General features: G+C 41.7%; 1 protein-coding gene across 1 annotated transcript in view; it reads right to left on the reverse strand.

The window, feature by feature from the left end:
• Positions 1-800: 800 nt before the first annotated feature.
• UBE2H (ubiquitin conjugating enzyme E2 H) overlaps positions 801-23,560 on the reverse strand; it is a 54,993-nt gene continuing 32,233 nt past the window's right edge. The window contains exons 2-7 of the mRNA XM_073619361.1: positions 23,132-23,208; positions 17,491-17,565; positions 12,853-12,892; positions 12,440-12,492; positions 4,986-5,114; positions 801-1,780 (exon numbers count right to left, since the gene is read on the reverse strand). Of these exons, the coding sequence (XP_073475462.1) occupies positions 1,656-1,780; positions 4,986-5,114; positions 12,440-12,492; positions 12,853-12,892; positions 17,491-17,565; positions 23,132-23,208 (499 nt within the window). The 3' untranslated portion in view covers positions 801-1,655. The remainder of the gene's footprint in view (positions 1,781-4,985; positions 5,115-12,439; positions 12,493-12,852; positions 12,893-17,490; positions 17,566-23,131; positions 23,209-23,560) is intronic.

Consider the following 23,560-nt stretch of genomic DNA (forward strand, 5'->3'; position numbering starts at 1 on the left):
GTGATGTCTGAATATTATACAATGTTGCAATAATTTCACTTTGGGATTAATAAAGTATTCTGAATCTGAATACTTAAAGCTACTATCAGCGTTAAAGCACCACTTTACGGCCACTAACAGGGGCACTTTTAACCACCGCTAGTGGCCGAATAAAGGGTCAAAAGCGCCCGCTAAGCGCAGCTGCCGAACTGCTTTGCAGGCATTTCAGCAGCGGTGCCCACTGATTTTAATGACAGGGGCGGTGGAGGAGCAGTGTATACACCCCGCTCCCCCACCGCCTGAAAGATGCTGCCTGCAGGACTTTTTCTAACGTCCTGCAAGCGCACCGCCCCAGTGTGAAAGCACTCAGGCTCACACATTCAGGCTGCAGGGGAGGCGTTTTTCAGGTGCTTTACATGCACTATTTTTAGTCCAAAAACACCTGAAAAACACCCCAGTGTGAAAGGGGTCTAACTGCTAATACTGCCTTCACAACTCACATGTACAGTACAGCTGCCAATCATCTATATCAGTCAGATGTGGCTGGTTATATCCATTACTAGATAGGCAGTCTTGTGCCAAGTTGGGTGACCTAATTTGTGCTTGTATGGCCTGCCAAATATTTCTAACAATCTGCCACAGCTTTTTTTTTTATACTGAAGTTCAATGTGTTTTAAAAGGAAGATTATGCTGTTTAATGCAATACTAGTACTCCCCCCCCCCCCCCCCCCCCCACAAAGGACAGACTGACGCATATGGCAGCAAAGTTAAACGTTCAGTGGTAACAGGTCATCAAAAAGTCTAAATAACAGACGCACAACTGAAGTCTTCTCTATATTTGAAAGTAAATGAAGTCATACAATTCACCACCCTCTTTCTGTAGAAGAGAAACAATGGCAATGGGTCAGGTCACTATTGGGTTCAGCCCACACAACTTTAAATCCAACCAATTGAACTCCGTCAAGATGGCACACACCAGTATTACAGCAGTTTGACCCGGTCTTGGCTTTAAGAGAGGGGGGATACATCCACTTAAAAAAGGTACTTAAAACCTGAGACAGGCATTTATGAAGTCCTGCTCTTTGGGGCTATCTGAATGTATTTCCCAACTAAATTTGCAGGCATTTAAAAGAAAAAAAAAAAAATATGGTGGGCAGCACCATCTGGTGACCCACAGATGTGCATTTTCCTTTATAGTAATCTAAAGGCTTTTGTTTTAGTACAATATGCCTCAAAGTTCACCATTTTGCTTTGAAGAATATATTATTCCAGCAAAGTCCGAGGCATGATCCACTTGGCAGGGCGCTGATAGAATGATAACACTACTTGAAAATGTAATGGATCACAGCAGTCAAAGTTGTTAATCCTGGCTTTGCTTTTCCTTTCCTTTGAGTTCAAGGAACACACAATGTTGGACTGCTGAGCTCATGCACACAGCTACCAAAATGGAATGTGGGGTATACGCTATGCACATTAGGGTTCAGAAATGATCAGGAAAAAAAAAAATAAAAAAATCAAAACCTAAAGGGTGATATATCAATGCTATTATTCATAAAAACCTTGTTTAGTAATAAAAAAAAATTGCTTTGTTTAAATATGAATATTAAAGTCTGCTTCTCGTGGTTAGGAAAAAGTCTTTATGTTTGTTTCACTTTTGAAAAGCAGATTTTCTTCTACTACAACTCCATGTCCTGGGCTTCATCTTCCGAGAAGTCAGACATTGAGCTTTCAGACGAGCTGTCCCCAGTGCGCTCCTCTTGCTCTTTAAGCGCCTCTTCTGTTGCATATTTCTGGATGTATTCTAGAGTGACAGAGACAGTGTTAAAAAAAACAAAAAAAACCCCAAAAACTAACTCACCAAAAGCGCCCAACAACCACCACCAAAACACAATATCCTTTACCCATAAATCTTAATATTCTGACGGAAGGACTGACACCTCAGATCACAAAATAAAGTTCACAACCTCTGCCATGCACCTCAACCACCACCCAGTATGCACAGGCTATAAAGAACGCACGTATGGCTCCATTTTGTGCTGCCCACACACTAAGATTTCCTCTTTAGGAGAACTTAACCTTTTATATTAAAAAAAAATGCAGATTTTTTAAAATGATTTTTTTACTCTGGAACCTGTAAAGCATTGCACCTGCAATCAGCAGATCATGTGTGCAATGTCAGACTTTCAGTTCACAGTCTGCCTTTACCTCCGATACATGCAAGCAGTTACTGAATTGTGTGAAGAATCAATGAGCTATAAGAGTGCTCACCAGTGCCCTTGCAGTTCATTGAGAGCTACAAGCCACTGGCCGCAGTGGCTGACAGTACTTGTAGTCCATTAATTCACAGAACTCTGAATGAATGATGCGGCCATGAGGGCAGAGCTGTGCGGTTTTTAAATCGCGACAGTGGGTATTGTGAGAAGATCCCCCACCCGCTATCACGGGGAAGGGGAGCAGAGAATTAGGGGGAGAGGAGGTAGGCGCTAGAACAGGGATATGCAATTAGCGGACCTCCAGCGGTTGCAGAACTAAAACTCCCATGAGGCATAGCAAGACTGACAGCCACAAGCATGACACCCAGAGGCATGATGGGACTTGTAGTTTTGCAACAGCTGGGAGGTCCGCTAATTGCATATCCCTGCGCTAGAACATGTTACATAGGTGAACTTGGCCTTTAAGCACTTCTAGATCTTGTTACGATTTCAAGGAGTGAATGCATGTTAAAGTGAAGCTCCACCCAAAAGCGGAAGCTCCGCTTGTTTGCTTCCTCCCCCCCCCCCCCTCCGCTGCCACATTTGACACCTTGCAGGGGGAGCGGGTAGCTGTTTTTGACAGGTGCCCGCCACGGCGAGGTCCCCCGGAAGTTCAGCCCCCCTCCTTCCACCCCACCTGGCCATTCAGAAAGCGCAGCGCACATTGCGCATGCGCAGTAGGAAACCGGCTGTGAAGCCGTAGGGCATCACTGCCAGTTTCCCTTACAAGGAATGGCGGTAGTGGCACCACCCAAGCCGTTCCTATGACAACGTCCAATAGGACGAAACGTACGTCGGAAGGCAGACGCGCTGACGTCATCGTTTCTATCCCACTGTGAACGGGTGCATGCAGGCCGGCCGGCTGATTTACAATACATGCTGTTTATTCGATACTTCTATGTAAGTGTGCTACTTTTACTTATTAAATTGTTTATGCGGATTCACACTATGGAGGATGTGTCTTTCATTTCCCTGGGTTCCTCTTGCTGAGTTTTTGGCCTTTATGTCGGAGAGTTCCGGGCGATCCTCCCTCTATGCTGAGACCGATGGTGGTGTCCCCGCAGAGTGGATTTCAAACATAAGCTTTATTAAAGCTTACCTTTGGTAAGCATACATCATTATAGGTGGTGGATCCTTCTCACGAGGTGTTTTTGTTCATTAAGCCTTCAATCACTACTGGTGGAATTATCTACATTAAGGACTGTTTTTATTTGAAGTCACTATCAGTCACGGACTTATTCTTTTTTTATCACTTCTTATAATTTATTTGCCTATAGTTTTTTAATACAGTCACAATATTCATTAATTATATAATTAATCACAATCATGTTGTGTTGATATTTGGGTTTAGAATATAATATGTTGTTTTGTTTATAACACAATATTTGAGATATTTGGTTGATGGGAATTTACCTACTATAGATTTTTAGCGCGGTCCTGTGATTGTTTTACTATTTGATTCTTACCTATGAATTAGAACTGCAGCTTGGGGGTGTAGGGAAGCGCAGTAATTTTTTATTTTTTGGCGGATTAAAAAATTGGCTGGGGCAACGACATCGCAGGATCCCTCAACAGGTAAGTGTCATAATAATAAAAGTCAGCCGCCACAGTATTTTATCATTATAATTACCTTTACCTATAGTGGTTTCCCATCCACCTGTCTCTCTCCAAGCCCCACTATACTCCCCCCACCCCCCTTCTCATACAGCATTTGTAGCTGCTGACTTAATTTTGTGGTGGGGGGGCTGGAGCTCCACTTTAAGTCTGGAGAGGGGCATAGAAGGAAGAGGCTCCATTACTTACCTTAACCAAGCTCCAATGCTCTCCATCCCACTGCTTAGTGGGCAGCGTAAAACATACTTTTAAATTGTTGGCTGAGGTTACTTATTTAGAGACAAGAGGAGAGGCTCCACTGGTCATATGAAACTAGTCCTGTTTGAGAGGAAATTCAGGCTTCACAGAACCCTGGATAAAAAAAAAGATGCTCTAACCCAACTTTGAACTGAACCCTTAATCCCCCTGCACTGTTAAGTTTGACTGATTTAAACCTTAAGCCCCCCTCCCCGTTCACACTGAATGCGGCTTTGAAATTGTGCAACTTTAGTGCAATTTCAATGTCGCATGGCGGTGCGATTTCCTCTGCAGTCTTCCAACATCTGTGCAATTTCATGCACAGATCACAATGCAAGTTACACATGAAATCGCCAAAAATAGTGCAGGAACTAGTTTTCAAATCGCACCTCAAGACTGTGCCATAGAAAGACAGATGCGACTTCAGGTGCAATTTGTAAATCGCATGTCGCACTAGTGTGAACGGGGTCTTAAAAGAAATCAACTGATATGGTACATAGATATTCCCATGTTGATTACAACACAATTATACTAATACCAATTTGTAAATCTTAAATAATGAGGCTTGAAAAATGATGAATGAACCTATGACACTTAACTCTTCCTGCTCAGCTTGCTTTGTCATAGTAACAAAAAACAATTGAAAACACAGAACTACAGTATTCCTTGAATGTGAGGCCTCTATATTGCACCTTTACCATGCACTGATCAGTTGCAGCTTTGTATGCATTTACAAATAACTATGAAATGTATAGCCGATTTTGTTTGTGGAAAGGTCACTGTTGCTCCACTGCATTTTACCTTTTTATTTTTTTTAAGTTTTTTTCATTTTAATTAATTTGAGAGCTTGAGCCATTATAACTGTATTGCAAAAGAAACTGCTGCCCAACTAAAAGATTTCACCTTTAATTTTCTGTTTGTACTCCTCTGGTCGATGCAGATACATAGCTGCTGCATCTCCATTAAGTGGATCTATTGGGTTTGGATAGGCCAGCAGCTGGGGCAGAAAAGACTCAAATATATTGGTGAGATCTGAAAGAAAAAAAAAACCACATAATTAACAGTGTTAAGTTTTTTACACAACCCTCTTTTCAGCAACCTTTCTTCAGCAGCATCAAACCAAGTTACTTACCCAAAGTGAACCTCTAAAAGCAATATGTAAGCCGCTATAGTCCAGTCTTTTCATTATTTTTATTACAGGCTGTCATGCTGATCCTGGCATTCCTACATTGTGGACCTCTGACCTGGAAAGAGCATGCCACTAGTGAAGGATACAAACTTGCTTCAGGTCAGGGATTCACTAAATAGTGAAGCAGAAGGCAGTAACAGATGACAGCTCTGGAACACGTCCTTTGCAAACCAACCAAAAATGTCAGGCCCCATTGTACCATCCTCATATGTTCAAGTGTTATTGCCGACTAATATCCTAGACATACCTCAGTAGAATGGTTTACCAAGTCTAGCCAACACTAACTGGTATCAAAGACACGGTAGAGCTGCTAGAAACCATAAACCAGTTCCACATTTAAAAACACACAATAATGCAGCACTAATGTTACATTCTGGAAAGGGGTCTACAATTTATTATATAGGCCACAAAATAAAGTTGTAATAATGAAAGTGTAGCCAAGGTAAGATGGGTGGACATAGGACAAAAGTAGCATTGTTAATTAGAAGCAAAGTCCCGCTGCTCACAGGTGGGCTGGCAAGGCTTGTACGATCCAAGCTATATGATCTCCGAGGTGGGCTGCACGCCTTGTTACTGCAGGAATGGAAACGAAGAAATCTGATAGCTGCACTCGCACAAAATGATGCGATTAAGCTTTATTCAAAAGATCAATAAAAGCATAAATGTTTGAGCATACAGACAGGGGAGGAACAGGTTGATGCGTTTCACACGATAAAAATGCTTCATCAAAACCACCAAAAGTGCGTTTATCGTGTGAAACCTGTCAACCTGTTCCTCCCGTCTGTATGCTCACACATTTATGATATTTTGAATAAAGCTTAATTTCATCTTTGGTGCATTAGCATGGTTATTTTTTAGGACATTACTTTTAAAATTTAAATGCATGCTTTTAAATTATCCAGGTTTGATAAAGATTAATGTTCATGTATTAAGTTTAACTGGTTGCCGCCCGCCTACCGTCAAATGGTGGTGAAGCAGTGTGGTTCTGGGATGGCGTCCCAGAACGGCCGCTCTCGATCGTGGCCGCGCCGTGTTGCTAGGACACGGCGTGACTCTGATCTCTGTAAAGAGCCGCATCTGCGGCTCTTTAACCATGTGATCGGCTGTGTCCAATCACATGTAAGCAAGGAAGTGCCGGTAATCAGCATCTCCACACAGGGGGACATGTAGGAATGTAATCAGAGCACTGATCATCAGTGCCCTGATTACAATATAGAAAATACAGTGTCAGCATACAGTGCCCACAAGTGCCACCAATCAGTGCTCATTAGTGATGCCAGTGCTGCCCATCCGCGCCGCCCACCAGAGCCACATTAGTGCCTCCTCATCAGTGCCACCTCATCAATGCCCACCAGTTCAGCCCATCAGTGAAGGTGAAAAATGACTTGGTTACAAAATTTACTGACAGAAAAAAGTATTTTTTACAAAAAAAAAAAGACCAAAAGTTTAGAAAAAATTAAACAACCCAGCAGTTATTAAATGCCACCAAAAGAACGCTCTATTTGTGTGAAGAAAATGATAAAAAAATGTGTTTGGGTACAGTGTAGCATGACCAGGCAATTGTCATTCAAAGTGCGACAGCGCTGAAAGCTTAAAAATGGTCTGGGCAGGAAGGGGGTGCAAGTGCCTCGTAGACAAGTGGTTAAAACTGTACTAAAATAGGAAGAAAAACAACTAGCATTGTATATGCAGTTCCTCCCCAACCTGCAGCACACACACACCACCTATACTAGCTGACTCCACAGACAATGGGCTGCCTATAGGACAGTACAAAGACAGATCTTCACACAGTCCATTGGAGCCTATGAACAGATCAGAGCATGACAACTACTGCGCTATGCAAAGACATTCCATAAAGAAGGCCATAGCACTGTAGGCTATTGACACCTAAAAATGAAGCAATTGATCTGATGTTTATTACTTATGCGGTAGATGCAATTCCAGTTCCACTTTAAATAAAATACTCCTACTACCCATTATCCTCCACTACAACTAGTAGACCTTATCCCTATAGTAGACCTTATCAACCACTTGCCGACCGCTGCACGCCAATATACGCCAGCACAATGGCAGCGGTGGGCAAATGGGCGTACCTGTAGTCCCCGTTAATTGGCGGGGCTGGTGGGAACAGCGTGACTGTGCCCACAGACTCGATGTCCGCCGGTAACCCAGGGATCGTGTCACGGAGACGCAGAACTGGGAGATGCCTATGTAAACAAGACATTTCCCCGTTCTGCCTAGTGAACTGACAGGGATCTACTGCTCCATGTCATCAGGAGCAGTGATCGCTGTCATGTCAGTGGTAGCCCATCCCCCCAGTTAGAATCACTCCCTAGGACACACTTAACCCCTTGATCGCCCCTTAGTGTTTAACTCCTTCCCTGCCAGTGTCATTTACATAATAATCAGTGTAAAGCTTTGTTTGTGGTCGTTCAGGTGCTTATCTAATAGTTTTTTGAAACTATCGATGCTCCCCGCTGATACCACCACCTGTGGAAGGGAATTCCACATGCTTGCCACTCTTACAGGAAAGAACCCTCTATGTAATTTAAGGTTAAACCTATTTTGTAATTTTAAGCAGTGCCCGTGTGTTAAACTCCCTTCCGCGAAAAAGTTTTATCCCTATTGTGGGGTCACCAGTACGGCATTTGTAAATTGAAATCATATCCCCTCTCAAGCGTCTCTTCTCCAGAGAGAATAAGTTCAGTGCTTGCAACCTTTCCTTATAAATAATATCCTCAAGAACCTTTATTAGCTTTGTTGCCCTTCTTTGTACTCGCTCCATATCCAGTACCTCCTCCTTCCCTGAGGACTGGTGTCCAGAAATGGACAGCATACTCCAGGTGCGGCCGGACTAGAGTCTTGTAGAGTGGGAGAATTATCGTTTTATCTCTGGAGTTGATCCTTTTTTAATGCATGCCAATACTCTGTTTTGTTAGCAGCAGCTTGGCATTGAATGCCATTGCTGAGCCTATCTAGTAGACCCCCAGGTCCTTTTCCATCCTAGGTTCCCCCAGAGGTTCTCCCCCCAGTGTACAGATTGCATTCATATTTTTGCCACCCAAATGCATTATTTTACATTTTTCTACATTAAACCTCATTTGCCATGTAGTCGCCCACCCCATTAATTTGTTCATATTTTCTTGTAAGGTTTGAACATCCTGCAGAGTTATTGCCCTGTTTAGCATTTTCCGCAAATAGAGATTGAACTGTTTATCCCATCCTCCAGGTTGTTTATGAACAAATTAAATAGGATTGGTCCCAGCACAGAACCCTGGGGGACTCCACTACCCACCCCTGACCATTCCGAGTACTATCCATTTATCACCACCCGCTGAACTTGCCCTTGTAGCCAGTTTTCAATCCATGTACTCACCCCTATGGTCCATGCCAACGGACCTTATTTTGTACAGTAAACGTTTATGGGGAACTGTGTCAAATGCTTTTGCAAAATCCAGATACACCACGTTTACAGGCCTTCCTTTATCTAGATGGCAACTCACCTCCTCATAGAAGGTTAATACATTGGTTTGGCAAGAACGATTCTTCACGAATCCATGCCGATTACTGCGAATGATACCATTCTCATTACTAAAATCATGTATACAAGTCCCTTATCCCAAGAGCTTGCACCCTATTGATGTTAGGCTAACTGGTCTGAAATTCCCAGGGATGTATTTTGGGCTCTTTTTAAATATTGGTGCAACTTTGGCTTTTCTGCAATCAGCTGGTACCATTCCAGTCAGACTGTCAGTAAAAATTAGGAACAATGGTCCGGCAATTACTTGACTGAGTTCCCCAAGTACCTTCGGGTGCAAGCCATCTGGTCCTGGTGATTAATGTTAAGTTTCCCAAGTCTAATTTTAATAATGTCCGCTGTTAAAGGGGTTGTAAAGGTAATTTTTTTTTTTTTTTTTAAATAACAAACATGTTATACTTACCTTTACTGTGCAGCTCGTTCTGCACAGAGTGGCCCCGAATCTGCTCTTCTGGGGTCCCTCGGCGGCTGTCTCAGCTCCTCCCCGCAATAACTAACCACCTTAATGCGAGCTCTCTCGCATGGTGGTTAGTTATTGCGGGCGCGCTCCCGTGATACAGCCGGCGGCTATAGCCGCTCGCTGTATCACTCGGCGCCGCATCATTGGCTGTGATTGACTGCAGCGCGAGCCAATGGCTGCGCTGCTTTCAATCCATCCACTATAGCCAATCAGCGACCAGGCTGATCGGCTGAATGGAGGTCGGGAGCGAGCGGCCGAGTTTCGAGGTGTCAGGTAAGTAAAACGGGGGGCTGGGGGCGGCGGTATTTTCAAAAGTTTTTTCACCTTAATGCATAGAATGCATTAAGGTGAAAAAATGTATACCTTTACAACCCCTTTAACCATGGAGGTGCTTCCTGTGACGTGTCATGAGGATAAACACTGCAGTTTTGGTTACTGAAGCTGCCCCCCCAATTCCCTTGTAAAGGCAAAGAAGAAGAATAAATTCAATACCTTCGCCATCTCCCCATCCTTTGTAACCAGATGACCTTCCTCATTCTTTATGGGGCCAATATGGTCTGTCCTCCCTTTTTTACGGTTTACATACTTAAAGAATTTCTTGGGATTTTTTTTCTCTTTTCTCCGCTATGCGTATTTCGTGTTCTCCCTTAGCTGCCCTAATTGCACCCTTACATTTCTTGCTGTATTCCTTAAAATCTGATTGCTGATGATCCCTTAACCTAGTATTTTTTGAAGGCCTTCTGCTTTGCTTTTATATGAATTTTTACATTGGCGTAAAGCCATCCAGAACTTTTATTCGCCGTTTTAAATTTATTACCCAATGGGATGCATTGGCCAATGCCCTTAATTAATATGCTCTTAAAGCAAACCCATCTCTCCTTCGTGTTCTTTGTTCTTAAGATTGTATCCCAATTTATGCCTAGCAAGGTTCGTAGTTTAGGGAATGGCTCTTTTGAAATTCAGTGTCTTTTTATTCCCCTTATTTTTTCTATTTGTGTGATTTATACTGAAGCAAATTGACCTGTGATTGCTGTTTCCACATCCGTGATCAGGTCTGTATTGTTGGCAATCAGTAGATCCAGTAACGCTTTATTTCTAGTTGGTGCGTCCAATGTCTTACCATTCTCAGAAAACACAGAATAAGGAAGGATATTACCAACCTAGGACTATTCTGCTACAAAGACGCCGGTACTTTATGAAAATTTAACTATTTTTATCGGGTATTTAGGAATTTCATGCGGCTCCAGTTCCAAATCATTCAGCCTCCTAAGCTATCCAAAGAGGTTTTGAAGAAATAAGCCACCTAATCCCCTAGGAGGAAATTAATATGCTATTTGCATAAGCAACAAATCCTGAAGGGAATATGGCACGCTTCAAAGGAGGTTTATTGCTGAAGAAAATGAGAAGCCACAAACAGGCCCAGAAGACCCCAGTCAGCTAAATTATGAGTGTTATTTCTCAGTAGTAATATAAGCTCACCAACAATATAAAAGGAAAATGAGCCTTATGTGTATACTATTTGTACACAGTAAATCACCTGCACCAAATATGCCCCTGCTTAATCCTGCTTGGTTTTGGTGCAATAAAGACAGTGAAAAACACGGGATGTCACCTGGACAGACAACTGAACAGCTCTTTCATTGTTGAGTGTCTTAGAGCTGCCTAACAGCCAAATGATGGGGGTTTACTGTAGGGAAACCAAATCAGCAGGATTAAAAAAAAAAAAAAAAAAAAAAAAAACTTTGTAAACTAGCCATGCCCCACAAAACTATAAATTTGAATAGCCGCAAGCAATAATCACTGTGTTCTCCCAGCAGGGACAGCTCCATTGGCCTCCCTGGCCGGAGAACACAATAGCTCCATGGGAGGCAGTCAGTGTTGATGGGGGAATCTAGCAAATTTTTTTCCTGCAATCATGGTTGCGGGAAAGAAAAATCACACCATCAATGGCGGGGCTTTAGCCACGCTGCAAACCCCAGAGGCAAGAACCTGTTGATTGCTGCGACTGGGATTGTCAGCTTTGTGTGGATAGCTACTGGTACACAGTGCAATGGCTGGCGGTGGCTGCAGCTATTTGTGACTGTTTGTACAAGCCAGACAGAGATTAACTGCATTGTACGTGGCTGGATGCCAGTGCAAATGAATTCCCATGCGAATGGAGCCTTATTCCACTGTTTTCAGGATCTCATCTTCCATGGAGCAGACACTAAAGTGAGCCATATGTAGAAGAGGATTTAAGCCTAGCACACACGGGCTGAATGTCGGCCAATTCAACAAACCATGTGTATGGCAGCTGGTCCAACTGTTCAGCCGCCTTCTTTTAAAGGCTCATGACAGAAAAAGGTCTGCCGACCTGCTTTTGATCAGTGCTGTCAGCCAATGGCTGACAGCACTGACCTGAGTGTTCTGGCGGGGGGGGCTGTCCCCCTGTCAGAACACCATAGCACAGCAAGGGAGAACGCTGTAATAACATTGGATTGTTTGTACATCGGCTCTGACCAGAGGTGTCAGATTTTTTCCACCCTAGTGGTGTGTGTGAGGCTTTACCTTCTTGCTGCACCCTATCTAGTTGACATCTCTTAGAACTCCATTCACAAAGATGGATAACATGCTTTATTTGGTCTGCTCTGCAAGTAGTGTCTTTGTTTACGGTTACTAGTGCCAGGTTAACGCCATCAGTGTTATTTTATCACCCTTATAATAAAATCAATTCACAACTATTAACACACATGATACCTCCTTAAATAACACTGGGTTGAGTCTGGCAATAACGATCAGTAGGTGTTTATGGAGGAAAGCAGAGAAAAAGGAGTCATTTGCGGTTGTGACCAAACCCTTCATGAGCTAAAATCATCATTTATGAGGCAATAATGTTTAACGGTTCAATAATCAGGTCATGTGGAAAAATAAGGATTATACATCTTTGTGACATTTGTGTTTGCAAGTTAAAATATTAAGAGAAAATGATCACAAGGTTAAGATGCGGTGGTAAAACAACTCATTGATTTTAGCAATCAGACTGCTGGAACAGAGGCAAATAAAAATATATACACTAGAACCACCATATCTTACTATCCGGGAATTTGTTTCCTTGAACGTGACCCCTCAGTTCAAAAGGATATACAGTATGTGCATACTTTATTTTAGGATAAACTTAACAAGGAACTAACCATAAAGAGCTGTCCAGGTTTGATTGATGACATCTAGACACACTGTACCTGACCTGTGGAGATATAGGTCCAATTAAAAATAAAACACTGTACCAATTCACTTTTCACAGAAAGTAAGGTCATTTCATGATCATATCCCAATTATACTCAGGAAGCACCACTTGGAAATCTACACAATTCAAATATTGTGTTCAGGCATATTTAGTGGCCCTGTGCAATGTAAAGTACCAGAAACTTTCTAGCTAGAACAACATTTGTAGCTGAGAATTTAATATTTCCTTATCTTGCCTTACCAGCTGCACTTTAGATATATCATTCTTAGAATTTTCATAATATTGCACTATTGCTCTTCAATCTGGCTGGGATTACTGCATTGTTTGCGAGTTACAAATAAAAAAAAAAGTGAAACTTACGCTTCATCGATATTGGGATGAAATATTTTGTTCATAAATCCTAAAAGATAGAGCAAATACCAATTAGAAAACAAACTTTGATGGCCATTAACATGCATAGGAAGCAGCATACATTAACCTCTTGTCTACCAAGGTACATTTATAAAAGCCCTGGTATTCAAGGGGTTAAAGTTCATGGCTCCTACAGCAGCCCTGACATTTGAATGGATTTTTACAGCCCATGATGGACTTTCAGCTAAAATAGGTCTGGTGTCCCAATCACTTTTATGAGGCTCTGAAGGTACGTTACCCCTCCCTCACAGACCATGGTAAACAACTAATATTGAGAGTAGGAGGAGAGGTTTCCCAATGGTCCCTGGAACCTAGAAGAGACCTGTACTACATCACTTTTGGGTTCAGAGCATTCCCTGAACAAGCACAATCTGTAGTCAAAGGCAGGGGGAGTCATTAGGAGTTTCAATAGAACACTGATGTTTCCATAAAGTTGACCTGTCACCTGCCATGCTATCAAGCAGGGTGCGTATTGGCCCCCTTGCGATAGCAATAAGTTAAAGACAATTAAAAAAGAAAAAAAAAAAAAAAGTGTTAAAAAATCCCCCCCCCCCCCCCCCCCCCCCCAAAAGAAAAAATGACATGCCAAAATGTAGCATGTCAGGGGGTCACCAGTGCTTAAAGTGGAAGCTCCACTTTTGGGTGGAACTCCGCTTTAACTAAGCATATACCATACCAAGCCAATAACCCTGGAAGATGGAAATCACTGAAGCAGACAACACTGCTCCAGTGATCTCCACTTTTCTCTGGGTCCTGTGCTGAGAGGCTGGCCTGATGCACTGTGAACACGGGAGTCAGCTGCTGCGCAAGGGCGCCATGCAGAGAACACATTATCTGAATGAATGCAAAACGTTCTCTGATTAAATGAGGTGGAGAGTGCAACATCCCCACCCCTCCACCTCGTCCAGAGAACACTTTGCATTCATACAGAAAATGCAGCTTTTGATGAGTGGCTGACCTCCTGTGTTCAGACTGCATCAGGCTGGCTGCTCAGCACAGGACTAGGAAGCAAATAGAAAGCCTACTTCAGAGATTTACAGCTTCCAGGGACTTTGGTCAGAAATGGAACATACATAGTTACATTTGGTCCAGCTTGCACCAATTTAAAAAATGGACTATACCTGGAACTGTAAGAAAAAAAAAAAAAAAAAAAAAAGATTAAAAACACCCCAGTGCACACTAATGCAAATAGGTAGCGTAGGGCATGCAGGTTTAAGTAAAAATAAATCGTCAGAATGAGAGCTATATTTCCAGGCCATAATTCATGGTCGATGCTAAACTGCTAACCTGTAAATGTCGCCTGTGCAAAATTGTGGGGTGCCATCTTGTTTAGTGATTTTACGAGTACACACAATTTGACATATTTAGTATATATTTAACTCCATCCAACCCTATCTTCTATTTTACCAAAAAATGATATATATTTTTTAACTCATTTATTGCTTTTTTCCTCCCTGAAAACATGAGTTTGATGAACAGCTGGGAAAATATTGCAAATAATTAACCACTTCAGCCCCTGAAGGATTTACCCCCTTCCTGAGCAGAGTATTTTTTGCGATTCGGGACTGCTTAGCTTTAGCTGACAATTGCGCGGTCGTGCAACGTAGTACCCAAACAAAATTGACATCCTTTTTCCCCCACAAATAGAGATTTCTTTTGGTGGTATTTGATCACCTCTGCGGTTTTTATTTTTTGCGCTATATACAAAAAAAAAGCGACAATTTTGAAAGAAAAAAATATATATTTTACTTTTTGCTATAATAAAAAGCCCCAAAGAATGTATAAAAAAAAACCCTGTTTTTACTCAGTTTAGGCCGATATATATTCTATATATTTTTGGTAAAGAAAAAAAAAAAGCGAAATAAGAGTATATTGATTGGTTTGCATAGTTATGTCTACAAAATAGGGGATAGATTTATGGTATTTTTATTTTATTTTTTTTTTACTAGTAATGGCGGCGATCTGCGATTTTTATCAGGACTGCGACATTATGGCGGACACCTGATACTATTTTGGGACCATTGTCATTTATACAGCGATCAGTGCTATAAATAGCCACTGATTACTGTATAAATGACAATGGCAGGGAAGAAGTTAAACACTAGGGGGTGATCAAGGGGTTAAGTGTGTCCTAGGGAGTGATTCTAACTGTGGGGGGGTGGGGGGGGTGGGCTACCACTGACATGACAGCGATCACTGCTCCTGATGACAGGGAGCAGTAGAGCCCTGTCATGTCACTAGAACAGGGAAATGCCTCGTTTACATCTCCCCGTTCTGCCTCTCCATCTCATGATCATGGGCCGCCAGTGAACACAGAGTCCGCGGGACCCGTGGGCACGCTCCCGCGTTGGTCGCTTGTGCCGTCGGTGGCACGCGCGCCCACAAGGCGGTAAATTCAAAGGAACGTACAGGTACGCCCATTTGCCTGATTGAGCCATTCTGCCAACGTATGTGTGGCGGTCGGCAAGTGGTTAATAGTCAATTGTTTGGACGGTTAAAGAAGTTTATAGCAAAAAAACAAGCAGGTTGTGTGTTGAGTTGCCTTGAGTTTTGAATAAGAAAACTTATTCATACCCCTTGAAATGTTTTACATTTTGTCATGTTACAACCAAAAACGTAAATGTATTTTATTGGGGTTTTATGTGATAGACCAACACAAAGTGGCACATAATTGTGAAGTGGAAGGAAAATGATAAATGGTTTTCAAAATAGTTTACAAATAAATATGTGAAAAGTGTGGCGTGCATTTGTATTCAGCGCTCTGAGTCAATATTTTGTAGAATCACCTTTCACTACAATTGCAGCTGCAAGTCTTTTTAGGTCTCTATCAGCTTTGCACATCTAGAGAGAAAATTCTGCCCATTCTTCTTTGCAAAATAGCTCAAGCTCTGTCAGATTGAATGGAGAGCATCTGAACAGCAATTTTCAAGTCTTGCCACAGATTATCAATTGGATTTAGGTCTAGACTTTGACAGGTCCATTCTAAACACAGGAATATGCTTCGATCTAAACAATTCCATTGTAGCTCTGGCTGTATGTTTAGGGTCGTTTTCCTGCTGGAAGGTGAACCTCCACTCCAGTCTCAAGACTTTGCAGACTAAAAAGGTTTTCTTTTAAGATTGCCCTGCATTTGGCTCCATCCATCTTCCCATCAACTCTGACCAGCTTTCCAGTCCCTGCTGAAGAAAAGCATACCCACAGCATGATGCTGCCATAACCATGTTTCACGGTGGGGATGGCGTGTTCAGGGTGATGTGCAGGTTTGGTTTCCACCACACAGTTTTGCTTTTAGGCCACAAAGTTCAATTTTTGTCTCATCTGACCAGAGCACCTTCTTCCACGTTTGCAGGGTCCCTCACATGGCTTCCTGCAAACTGCAACAGTGACTTCTTATGGCTTTCTTGCCACTGTAGCACCCTCTACAAAGGCAGGTGCTAGATTAGAATTTTTGGTGAGTGTAGGAAAATTTAGGCACACCTGGCTGTTTTGGTTTGTGCGGGCTGGGAGTGGCTCAGGGTTAGCAGCTAGTGACTCACAGGCAGCGCCACCGAGACATCCCTCTTTCTTCTAGAGGATTCTATAAGGAGAGGTAAGGTGGTGCTGCCCGGGGTGTTCCAAGGAGCGCTGACCAATCCCCATTGGATTGGCAGGGGGGCAGGCCCCCTTAAATACCCCTTAAACGTCTTTATCCCAACTTTATCCCTGACCTGTCTGATGTGTTCCTTGGCCTTCATGATGCTGTTTGTTCACCAAGGTTCTCTAACAAACCTCCAAGGGCTTCACAGAACAGCTATATTTATATGGATATTAAATTACACACAGGTAAACTCCATTTACTAATTAGGTGACTTCTGAAAGCAATTGGTTCCTCTAGATTTTAGTTAGGGGTATCAGAGTAAAGGGGGGTGAATAAAAATGCACACCACACTTTTTCAGATATTTGTAAAACATTTTGAAAACCATTTATCATTTTCCTTTCACTTCACAATTATGTGCCTCTTTGTGTTGGTCTAGCATATAAAATCCCAATAAAATACATTTACACTTTAGGTTGTAACATGTCAAAAATGTGGAAGATTTCAAGGGGTGTGAATACTTTTTCAAGGCTTTTGTTGCCGTGTCTCCACTGAAGAAATGTATTTACTTTCTGTTGGGTCACAGGGTTAGAAGGTACATGAAACCCTGATGGGACACAGACAGCAATGAAAACCTGACAAAGGTTCTAACTTTTCCACTATCCAGAACTTAAACTAATTTAAATATTATGACTGGCTGTGAGAATATATATATATATATATATATAAAATACTGCTGGGCAATTTGAACTAACCGGAAGAGTTCCAACCTCCTTTTCACACATTTAGCAGGTTATCCTTTACTCATTTAAAAAGCTACACAACCACTAGCAATTTTTCATTTTCCTATCTTGCATAGCTGCATGTAGCTTCCCTACACCCTCTGTGTCATAATAGTCAGCAAGCGAATACAATCAACAATGCTCTAACAGCTGCCCAGTCAAACGTATCATATTTAAGCCGCATGGTTACAAAACACTGACAAAGTCAGGGAAAGCTTAGTATTACTAACCTATAGAAGGAGATTTAAAAGGATATTTATCAGGAAGGTCCACTCTAACTTTCCACACGCCACCTTCATATGGTGCTGCCATAAAACATAAAACAAGGTTAGTAAACAGTTAAAGCACAATGATTACATAAAGGCATCCATAGGCAAGGTAGAAATGAGGACTTTTCTACACAAATTGTAAACACCCAATAACATTTCTACATTTAACGTGATCACAAAAAAAACTAAATCTAGACTCTGCTTTTTAGGATAGCCACATACACTCACCAAGAACTAGAGTTAAAGCAATATTAAACCCAAAAGCAAACATTTATTACATTGCACAATTTCTTAGATGTGATGGCTGCATTAGTTTGCTTTTTTTAGGCTTGCCTTCTTCAAATTTCAATCTAGTGATCTAGCCAGCAAGTCTGTTTCCACCTCAAAAACTCATCAGCAGAATGTATCAGTTAACATTAATGAGACAAATCACTTAAAGTGGAGTTCCACCCACTTTTACAACTCTTCAGCATCCCTCACTAAACTGTGCACTGTAAACGAATTGGATATTTTTTCTCAGCACCTACTGTATATCTGCTGTATTCATTTTTCACTTTCTCCTCCCTGACCGTGACCCATTGCATCATTTCCTGTTTGCAAGGTCTTCTGGCAAGGGGTGGCAACTTCCTCTGACACTGCCGTTGCTATGGAAACCTGACCTGAAATCTATTACACTGCTTGTGCTGCACTGAGCATGTGCGAGATCTGCAAGGATGAGATCCAGGAAGAAATACAGTCTGGCTTCAGATGCCCACACTTAAGATGGCCACGGCCTGCTGTAAGTTTATAAAATAATAAACTACTGCTATAAACTAACAAAACAGACCTTAGTTTACAGACTAACTTTACTAGAATACATTAAGCTTGTGTATTATAGGGGTATTTTTCAGTCGGACCACCACTTTAACAGGGGAGGTTAAAATGATCAGCTTTTATTTATTCATGCAAAACCTTTACCTCAAAAGGAAAAAAGCTGGTTGCTGTAACCGATTATAAAGTGTGAGCTGGAGTTTGCCTTCACTTTGTTAGTGGGTCTAAATTTGCTAGTACATCTAACACTCCCCACCACTCAGACTGACAATGAAGCTCCCCTCCCCCAGACTGACAAAGAAGCTGCGCTCCAGAGTTGCGTCTCACTAACACAAGTGATTTGTTATTGGCCAGATCAACAGGTGAAAACAGAGGGGGAAAAAAGTCAAAGAAAACTGATGCGAACACCACATCTAAAGATTAGTAATCTGCAATAGATTTTTGGCTTAATACTGCTTTTAAAGTGGTTGTAAACACTCATATACCCAGTGACGTGAATAGCTGCAGATGATAAAACACAGAGATGAACCAAGTGGTCACCTGGCGCCTCTCCCCCCCCTTTCCTCTTCTGTTGCAGAGAATAAGCAAATTCTCCTACATAAGTTTAACTTGTTTATCTGCAGCCCTCTCTTATTTATATCCTTCATCTGTCAGGAGTCAAGAGGAGGGAGTAGAGAGCTAGTTTGAGTGTGAGAGCGGATTGGAGGAAAGGAACACCCTCCCCCCTTCACACAGCACAAGAGAAGGAACATGCAGAGCTGTGTTGTGAATAGACAAGCTGTGTGCTGAGCTCTCCTCCGTCACAAATTTATCTCAGGTGTGGGGAAAACTTCTGAAAAGTGACTCATGCTGATAACAGAGGAAAGAAGCACCAGAGAAAAACTATACTTACAGCTTTGGAGATGGCAAGTAAACATTACAGATATTTGTGCTTTGCTCAGATTTTATGACTGAGGTTTACAACCACTTTCATTTTGTTCAACCACCAATTGGATTGCAACCTGCCCTGAGGCTGGCATCACAACTACTCTGTGGTAAATCTCATTACTGCAATACGTGGCACTGTATGGAGCCATAGTTTTAAAATGGCAGCCCCAGAGGTAAACATGGCATCGGCAGACCCGCACAGTAGCCCACTGCTACAGAAATACGAGATTGTGGTTCACCGGTTAAAAAAAAAAAAAAAAGAAAAAAAAACCCCCAGTGACTTCACTGTATTATACCCCCCCCCCCCCACCTTTTTCGCTAGGTAGTACACAGAACACAAACTCAAATGCCCAGTGGTCCAGTAGTATTCTGTTACATCGCTCTTGTGTATAGGGTCCCGTACCACCATCTTTATCTGTGACATAAGTAGGCAGCTGTATCCTCTATGAGTTCTTGCAGTTGTCTGAAAGTAATAGAAAAAGACAGCCACCCCACTGTGCATGTTCAGTAAGATATTCTGCGGCCTCCTGTGATGAGGGATGTGGGCATCTCAGGAGGCTACAGGAAGTGAAATGTCAAGCAAGAACCTAAGAAATAGGTAGAGAATCTCCCCCGAAAAAGTTAAAAAAAAAAAAAAAAAGCCATTTGTGGTTTTGACAGAAGTGGGGGGGATGAGAAGAGGGAAATGGCTGGGGAGGGAGATGGGCCGCTTTAAATTTCTGTACTTTGGCAGCCTATTCTAAATGAATGGATTCTCGCAACATCCAAAATAATGTATGTTAACAAGCAAGTTACATAGTAGGCGAGGTTGAAAAAAAAAAAAAAAAAAAAAAAAGACAAGTCCAACCTACACGGGTGATTATATGTCAGTATTACATTGTATATCCCTGTATGTTGCAGTCATTCAGGTGCTTACCTAATAGTTTTTTTAAACCATCGATGCCCCCCCGCTGAGACCACCGCCTGTGGAAGGGAATTCCACATCCTTGCCGCTCTTACAGTAAAGAACGCTCTACGTAGTTTAAGGTTAAACCTCTTCTAATTTTAATGAGTGGCCACGTGTCTAGGTAAACTCCCTTCCGTGAAAAGTTTTATCCCTATTGTGGGGTCACCAGTATGCTATTTGTAAATTTAAATCATATCCCCTCTCTTCTCCATGTGATAATGCAGTGCAATGGAAAACCATGGCATTAGGACCCAAAAGCAGACACTTTACTGTTGACTGGGCTGCAAGAAAAAAAAAAAAGACAAAACACAAATCCCACACAATGTCTGAACCATTATGGCAAGGCAAATTACGCCAAGTTTTCAGAACTTACCTTGTTATACAGTAAGTTGGGGTGTTATTCCTCCCAAATTAAAGGTCTCACTTTTTTATTTTTAAAGAGCCAACTGTCAGGTCTCTTGCAAAAGCAAGCCTAGCAGGTAAACTCTGATTCCAAAGTTTCCACAAAAAAGGAGGCCTCAGGAAAATGGCCGTCAATATATACTTGCCTATTATACTATATAAGGACGCCACTTTTACCTGTCGTTATACCCTGATGAAGTCACGTGGGCGTGACGATACGTGTCGGACAGACCAGAAGTGACGTAGGAGTACGAGCTTGCCGCTCGTGGAGTACATGCCTTTTTACTGTTGTAAATGTGAGTAAAACCAGTATTTTTTTACAATAAAATCTTGGTAAACAATATTACACTATTGGAGACCCCCCTTTTTTTATACACCACCATTACAGAGGGCACTAGGTGAAATCCCAGGATTACCTAGGAGGAGGTATCATCGTCCATCCAGTCCCATGGGCTGTGTTCACTATAGAGACCCCAGAGACAGATGGTGACATAAGGATCCATTACAAGAGTTATCTACACTTAATGCTGTTACCTTACAGTAAGGTGAGAGGCTTGTGAGCACTGAGGTATCATAACTATTATAAGAAGAGACACCAACCACTTACAATTCACCTTTTTTTGCAATGTGGAAGAGTTTGAGCACCTAGTTCTATCTGCACATGTGATTTAGCATTTTCTTCACTTGGACTGCTCACTTATGTATGTTATTAGTCATCGTATTTTGTATAGTTTTGGCACCTTTATTGTGGACACTTTGGAATCATGGACATGTAATCTTTATTGTCCCTTTGTTCTACCACACAAGTTTTTCATTCAATGTGTACAATCACATTATTGTATAGAAGTACACAGTTAATAAATTTACATCACTCATATGTATTTTTATTTGGCACTTGACAGTGCAACATCATCACTATTACTTACTACATTTATTAGCCACAGATTTGCTCATCGGTGTTTGTGGCAGTTAAGTCACTATATTCCATTTAAAGTAATAGCGTGGGAGTACCACTTTGTTTATAATCCTAGGGCTAACTTTTTACAAGCAGCAGAAAGGCTTTGTTGGGCAGTCCAATCCCACCGGCGCTTCTGCCAGCTGATCATAGAAGCAAAGGCCGGAACTGCTCTGTCCGACTGATATAGGGACCTGGATGTAAACTGCATCATTTCTAACAATGAAAAGCATTTAAATCACACGGATCTTGGTGTGTTGAATGCTTTTAAGGGTAGAGGAGGGATCTGGGGGTCTTACAGATCCCAGACCTCTCCCTAAAAAGAGGACCTGTCACATGCCTATTGCTGTCACAAGGGACGTGTACATTCCTTATGACAGCTATAAAATTGTAAAAAAAATGAAAAAATACGCACCCCCCACGTCCAAAGGTGAACGCATGTGTTGGTCCTGCACACACTCAAACAGCGATCGTTCCACACATTGTGAGGTATCACTGAACGTTAGACCATGGGCAGCAATTCTAGCACCAGACCTCCTGTGTAAATCTAAAATGGTAACCTGTAATAGCTTTTAAAGCATTGCCTATGGATAGTAACATCGACATTATTTTTCTCTGTTGCATGGACATGCACAATTTTAAAGCATGATATTGGCATCTATTTAATCTAACATCTTTTAGATTTTATCAAAAATTGGCTTATGCATTGTGGTTTTTTGCAACAAAAAAAATTTTGCACAAAAAATTGCATTTGAAAAACCGCTGTGCAAATACAATGTGACAAAAAATAGCAACACCCAATTTATTCTCTAGGGCCTCAGCTTTAAAATAATATATAATGTTTGGGGGTTTTAAGTAATTTTCTAGCATAAAATACTGATTGTTACAAAAAAGTGCCAGAAAAGGCCTGGAGCTAAAGTGGTTAATACACATATATATGGCGTCAAGTGTCTTGCCAATCCAGATAGATCCAGCTGTTTGCTGCATGGCTGGCTCTGTTCTTATCCTGGCTGTAAGTAACAAGACGTCTGCTAGCATAGCAGATTCTGATAAACTACCAGATCACTGCGCAGCAGAATAGCAGCCAACATGCTGGTCTGCAGTCCTGTCAGGAAGGTTTCTAGAAGGCGGAATTGACCCCGTGGTGTAACATTACGGTGGGAGGTCAGGTGGAGTGCAAATACGGGGCGGTGCGCCTCACATTTGGCTGCAATTAACCAAACAATGCCAAGTCAACATCTATACAGTCAAGTGGCAGCTGTTCTTGGGTTCAGCTTTCTCCAACTTTCCCACAATGTGGCTCTGAGTAAATGCCTTTAAATTAAGTTTTGGGAAGTGAATGACTACTGTCCCTTTATAGAGCCTGGGACCAACCCTAGAATGGTGGGCACAAATCGATACAAGTTATCTACGGTCATATTACGTAAACGCCAAGGTGGCCGTCATGTGTACGGCCTTTAGAACCTAGATAACACCTCAGCCGTGACTTCACCTAGTTTTGTATTTCGCCATAAACTGAAATGTATACAAACATTCAGAATAACACAGTAGGTAATACTTACTTCCTTGTGGTCCATAAAACTTCACTATAAATTCATTTAGTCCTCCTAGGATTGTGACTTCATGTTTGCTTTCAATACTAAAAGGATTGAGTTAAGAAATAAAAACTACGAGTTTCAACAAGATTACACAGCTATAAAAACAATATATGAGCAAAAGGTTGAAATGGCCGTACCACACAATTATTTCTTTTAATAAAATCATCATGTACAGGTTTTGTTTATTTTTTTGCAAACTTTTTTTATGGGGAACTTTATTAACAAAATCTTCCATTTATAAAATTCTAGGCTCTGGTTTCCCTGCATTGTAATCCCAACCTGCAGCTGCAGCAGAGGGGGCATTGATATAACTAGATTTTATATTACGGTGTATCTAAGCCCTTGAACAAAAGTGTAAACACAAGCTTAAAGCGGGGGTCCACCTATCGTTTT

The sequence above is a fragment of the Aquarana catesbeiana genome, linkage group LG03, assembly GCF_042186555.1.
Source record: "Aquarana catesbeiana isolate 2022-GZ linkage group LG03, ASM4218655v1, whole genome shotgun sequence".
NCBI classification, from domain to species: Eukaryota; Metazoa; Chordata; class Amphibia; order Anura; family Ranidae; genus Aquarana; species Aquarana catesbeiana.